The 6,151-nt window shown below is 44.1% G+C and overlaps 1 protein-coding gene across 1 annotated transcript; it reads right to left on the bottom strand.

Moving 5' to 3' along the window:
- Positions 1-258: 258 nt before the first annotated feature.
- Positions 259-4,841, bottom strand: LOC143586115 (uncharacterized). Its single transcript, XM_077067729.1, has 5 exons — positions 4,703-4,841; positions 3,628-4,321; positions 2,947-3,316; positions 2,737-2,853; positions 259-705 (listed from the first exon to the last, which is right to left on the bottom strand). Exons 1-5 carry the CDS (start codon positions 4,839-4,841, stop codon positions 259-261), a joined length of 1,767 nt encoding a protein of 588 aa, XP_076923844.1.
- Positions 4,842-6,151: the final 1,310 nt, after the last annotated feature.

The raw sequence follows: 6,151 nt of genomic DNA, 5'->3' as shown, positions 1-6,151 counted from the left end.
TGGATTAAAAACAACAAATAAATAATCAGAAAAGTATACGGCTCCTGCTGCTCCATCCCCACACTTGAATGTTGCATTAGACTTCAAGGGGATCTTCTCTCTATCTTCCTTCAAAACTTACAAAAACTTAAAAATAAAGAAAAACTACAAAAAACTACGTTAGTGACTCAAAGAAAATTAAAAATAAAATAATATTAAAAAGGAAAGAATGTACAAACTCTACACTTGAGTATTCACTCAAGAATCACGTGTGACAATTTACTGTGACGGATCGAAAGGAGTTTCCTTCATCTCGATTGATTCCTCCGGTCCTCCAACATAGTGCTTTAAGCGATGACCGTTCACCTTCCAAGATGTTCCATTATCCGGATTCTCCAACTCTACCACTCCATACGGGAAAACTTCTTTCACCAAATACTGTCCCGTCCACTTCGATCTCAACTTTCCTGCAAACCACTTCAAACGAGAGTTAAATAACAATACCTTATCGCCATTCTTGAACTCATTTCCGCCTTTCAACCGTCTATCACGTAGAGCTTTCGTCTTTTCTTTGATGTTCAACGATCGAGAATATGCCGCATCCCGAAGCTCTTCCAACTCATGAATCTGAAAATATCTGTTCCTTGCGGCTTCGGTAAGATCGACATTTACCGTCTTCAATGCCCAGTACGCACGATGCTCCAACTCAATCGGCAAATGACAAGGCTTACCATAAACAAGCATAAACGGTGTAGACCCAACGAAGTCTTGTATGCGGTTCGGAATGCCCACAACGCATCATCTAACTTCTCCGACCAATCCTTCCGACTAGCCCCAACCGTCTTATCCAAAATCCTCTTCACCCCTCGATTTGCATTCTCGACTTAACCATTCATTTGAGGGTGATAAGCAGTAGAGGTACGATGAGTAACCCCATAACGAGCTAACGCTTTCTCCATGACGGTATTACAAAAATGGGTTCCCCGATCACTAATAATAGCTCTCGGAGTACCGAAACGAGTAAACAACTTCTTAAGGAACTTCACAACAACTCGTTCATCGTTCGTGGCCAATGCTTTGGCTTCCACCCACTTCGACACATAATCAATCGCCACCAAAATATACTTATTACCATTCGACATTGGAAACGGTCCCATAAAGTCGATGCCCCAAACATCAAAAATTTCAAGAATTTGTTTGGGGTTTTGAGGCATCTCATTCTTGGACAAAATATTACCTGTTCTTTGGTATGCATCACAAAGCTTCACAAACTCTTCAGCATCTTTCACAACTGTCGGCCAATAGAACCCACTATCAAACACCTTCTGCGCGGTAGCATGCGCACCATGATGACATCCAGTCAACCCTTAATGAACATGCTTGAGAATATCCTAACCTTCCTCTTTCGTCACACATCTCCTCAAAATCCGATCACCACCAACCTTAAACAAGAACGGGTCATCCCACACATAATTATTCACATCCCAGAAGAATTTCCTCTTTTGTTGCGTAGTCATAGCCTCCAAAATAAAACCATTAGCCAAATAATTAGCAAAATCAGTGAACCATGACATACCTTGCTTTTCAGCCGCAACAAAATCAATCTACTCGTGAGGGAATGCATCTCCAATCTCCTCCTCACGCAACTCTTCTCTCCTCGGGTCCTCTAAACAGGATAAATGATCGGCCGCTACGTTTTCCGCACCCCTCTTATCTTTGATCTCGATGTTAAACTCGGAAAGTAGAAGAATCTACCGTATAAGACGAGGCTTCGCGTCTTTCTTCTGGAAGAGGAAGCGCAAGGCTGCATGATCGGTAAAAATGGTGGTCTTCGAAAGCACGAGGTATGAAAGGAACTTGTCAAATGCGAACACAACAGCTAAAAGCTCCTTCTCGGTGGTGGTGTAGTTCTCTTGGGCATCATTAAACGTCTTGCTAGCTTAATAGATGGGGTGAAAATATTTATCTCGCCTTTGCCCCAAAACCGCTCCAACCGCATAGTCACTATCATCACACATGAGCTCAACGGCAAGCTCCAATCGGGAGAACAAAGAATGGAAACACTTACGAGCTTTTCTTTCAAAAACGTAAACGCCTTCACACACTCATCATCAAAAACAAAAGGCACATCTTTCTCGAGGAGTCGGGTCATCGGGCGGGTAATTTTTGAAAAGTCTTTGATAAATCGCCGATAGAATCCCGCATGACCCAAGAAACTCCTAATCGCCTTCACATTCGTCGGTGGAGGAAGCCTACTTATAGTATCAATCTTCGCTCGATCCACCTCAATACCATCTCTCGAGATCTTATGACCCAACACGATCTCTTCCGTCACCATAAAATGGCGTTTTCCCAATTCAACATCAACTTTGTATCAATACACCTCTTCAGCATCTTCTCAAGATTAGCCAAACAATGATCGAAAGAATTACCGTAAATCGAAAAATCGTCCATAAACACCTCCATGGACGTCTCTATCATATCCTGAAAGATGGCCACCATACAACGCTGAAAGGTGGCCGGAGCGTTACATAGTCCAATCGGCATGCGACGATATGCAAATGTGCCATAGGGACATGTAAAAGTCGTCTTATCTTGGTCTTCCGGTGCAATGGGAATTTGAAAGTAACCCGAAAAACCGTCAAGAAAACAATAAAACTGCTGACCTGCCAAACGCTCCAACATCTGATCAATAAACGGCAACGGGAAGTGGTCCTTTCGGGTGGCATCATTCAACCGCCGATAGTTAATACATACTCTCCAGCCGGTAACCGTACGCGAGGGGATAAGCTCATTCTTCTCATTCATCACCACAGTCATACCTCCTTTCTTCGGAACAACTTGATTCGGACTCACCCATGGAGAATCAGAAATCTGGTAAATCATCCCGGCATCCATCAACTTCAATACCTCCTTCTTCACAACTTCTTGCATATTCGGATTGAGACGTCTTTGCGGTTGCACCACCGGTTTGTACTCATCCTCCATTAGAATCCGGTGTGTGCAATAAGCGGGGCTAATGCCTTGAATATCGGAAAGTCTCCATGCAACCGCCCCCTTGTGTAGCTTCAACACGTCTATCAACTTTGACTTATGTTCTTCTGTCAGCTTGGATGACACAATAACGGGCATGTTTGAGCCCTCATCAAGATATGCATACTCCAAATGTAACGGGAGTACTTTCAACTCCAACGGAGCAGGTTTCTCCTCAGAACCTGCCTCACGCTCACAACTAATCTCATTCACCTCTATCATCTTGGGCAAACCCGAAATCTCAGCCAACTCATCACAAGACGAATCGTTCTCACACGACTCATCCTCACCCAAATCATCACATCTACCAAACCATTACTCCCCAGGAGATCCGCACCACAAATGTAATCGAAACAGCTATCAATACCTGCAATAAAAGAGTTAATAAAATAAACCGAGTGGCATGGACCACTGAAATCATCTTGATCACTCGGATGCTTCATCGACCGTGTGACATCATAAGTAACATTCTCATCACCAACTCGAAGCGTGATCTTCCCATCATACACATTGATAAGCGCCTTTGCGGTACGTAAGAACGGACGACCAAGAATAATGGGAACCTTCTCGTCGGCCTCCATGTCAAGCACCACAAAATCAACCGGGAACACAAACTTGTCCACTTTTACTAGCGAATTTTCAATAATACCCCGCGGATATTTAACCGAACGATCGGCCAACGACAAGGACATGCGATTCGGTGTAAGCTCGCCTAACTCCAACTTCTCGTACAAAGAATACGGCATTAAATTTATACTTGCACCCAAATCAGCCAATGCATGGCTCATCGCATCACTACCAAACAAAACTGGAATTGTAAACACACCCGGATCTGACAACTTCTCGGGTATGCGGTTCAACACTACCGCTGAACAATCTCCCATGAGGGGAATCGATGACACCTCCCCCAACCTATCTTTTCTCTTTAACAGGTCCTTCAGAAACTTCACGTACTTCGGCATGTGTTGGAGGGCTTCAATGAACGGGAGGTTAATCTTTAACTGACGGAACATATCAAGAAAGTGCCCATACTCCCGCGTATATTTCTGGTGTTTCGCTCGAGCGGGATATGGGATACGAGCATGGTCAATCAAAGGTGATGGCCGGACTTCAACCGGCTTCTTCACAACTGGTGGTGCAACTGGTGCTGTGTTCTGCACTTTACCCGGTACTTCCATCTCGATTTCTTCATCCATAACCTCCTCATCTTCCACTTCAACCTCATTCCCTCTTACCTCGGGACCCAAAACCCTGCCACTACAAGAAGTGATTGCTTTTATTTGAGCGGCCGGATTCTGCCGAGTAGAACCTGAAAATTATCCCCGGGGTCTCTTATTCAATTGTCGGGCAATATCATCAATGGTCCTTTGCATGTCGAGCATAGCTGATTGTTGATTCTTGAAAAGCAGATCATGCTCGGCAATGGTCTTTTGAGTGGCTTGATCTCTAGTAACCATATGCTGCATTATCACGTCCAACTTCTTACTCAGACCCGACACATTATTCGAACTTTGACCATTGGAACCTTCGTTGTTGTTGTACTGTCCCTGATTTCGGTTATAGGAAGCTTGGAAACCATGTGGCCCACCAGCCGGATGCCAATTCGAGTTACCTTGCCCTTGATTCTGATTCTTGTAGCTGTTCTAGTTCTGATTGTTGTTATTGTAAGCATTAGGGAACCTGTTCTGACCAGCTACAAAATCCACATCTTGATTATTCATCAACGGACAATCCAGCGTACCATGACCACCTCTACACATCTCACACTTATCCACCTTAGTCTTTAGCTTTTTTATCTCTCGGGTGAGATTCTCCAAAGCAGCAGCCATACCAGTATCCAAATTAACCTGGTGTACACCTCGAGCAGATGAGGGTGTACTAGTGGCGGGATTTGAATTCCCGCCTCGTGGCTTCTTCGCATACTCAGACTACGCGAAACTTTCAAACAGCTCATTACACCCGGTCACATTCTTCTTGTCCATCAAATTACCCCCAGCAGCTGTGTTAAACCTCGCTTGAGCCTCATAAGTAAGCCCATTGTAAAACTTCTTAACAAAGGCCCAAGGGGTGAGCCCATGTTGTGAACAACGGGAAAGCAAATTCTGAAAACGCTCCCAAGCTTGGTAATACGCCTCATCCGGCTCCATGTGAAAGGAGTGGATCTGATCACGGAGGCGAGAGGCCTTAGCAGGTGGAAAGTACTTCTTGAGGAATGCATTGCAAAGCGCCTCCCATGTGGTGAACGTTCCAGCAGTTTGCAAATCGAGCCAAGTGGCGGCACGACCTGAAAGTGTAAACGGGAACAAGTGAAAGAAGATCGCATCCACATTAGCACCTTGCAGATTGAACGTTTTGAACACACGGGTCAGATGGTTGATGTGTGCCGGTGCATCTTCATCTTCACGGCCATGGAACTGGTGGTGATTGGTGATGTTGTTCATGACATAGGATGGGATCTGCCACGAGTTAGGGTTATCAATGTCGGGAGCGACAATGGGTGAGTGATCTCCATGGAACCCTTCAAAAGCTTGCTGGTACACGGTGCGGTTATTCTCGGCCATTGGAACGGGTCTGAGACTTGGTGGTGGTGAATTTGTGGGTGAATTTGTGGGTGATGATTTCAGTGAAGTATCTATGGTGATCGGTTGCTTTTCAGACGAACTTGCCTCGGACTTCAACGGAGTAGGTCCAAAACAATTCAACGGCGGTCCTTGTGAACGAAGATGTGGCATGTACCTGAAAAACACCCAAAACACAATTGGTAGACTCTAATAAATGACTCAAAAATAAAAAAACTGAAAATAGAATAAAATAACTAACACTTAAAATTAGACACCTACGACTCAAAGCAATAAATAAACCAAATAGCACGTATATAACAAGCAAGTCTAGTCAAATCTAATAACGCAATCGCCAAGAGTCCCCGGCAACGGCGCCAAAAACTTGATGTGCTAAAAGTAGTTTAATAATTATTAACTAAATTAACTAAAAATAAACACTAAGTAATACTCTAGACTCTCTAAAACTCGACTAAACTACTAACCAGCAAGTATACTGATCGACTCTAGTAAAGCTAAGTAAGTCCGGATATCGAACCCACGAGACTCTTTAAATTACGTAAATTAACTAATTAGACTCG

This window comes from Bidens hawaiensis, unplaced genomic scaffold, assembly GCF_021521415.1.
Source record: "Bidens hawaiensis isolate Kalapana, Puna unplaced genomic scaffold, B.hawaiensis_p1.1 tig00034324_1, whole genome shotgun sequence".
NCBI classification, from domain to species: domain Eukaryota; kingdom Viridiplantae; phylum Streptophyta; class Magnoliopsida; order Asterales; family Asteraceae; genus Bidens; species Bidens hawaiensis.
This window is presented reverse-complemented; position numbering and strand designations above follow the sequence as displayed.

What these genes read in the sequence shown, in the direction of transcription:
- LOC143586115 (XM_077067729.1), bottom strand. Translation starts at nt 4,841, where the DNA reads ATGGCTGCTGCTTTGGAGAATCTCACCCGAGAGATAAAAAAGCTAAAG. An exon ending in TGGAGGATGAGTACAAACCG is followed by an intron (nt 2,854 to 2,946) that starts GTGGTGCAACCG and finishes ATGATTTACCAG; the next exon opens with ATTTCTGATTCTCCATGGGT. An exon ending in GTACGGTTACCGGCTGGAGA is followed by an intron (nt 706 to 2,736) that starts GTATGTATTAAC and finishes GTTTATGGTAAG; the next exon opens with CCTTGTCATTTGCCGATTGA.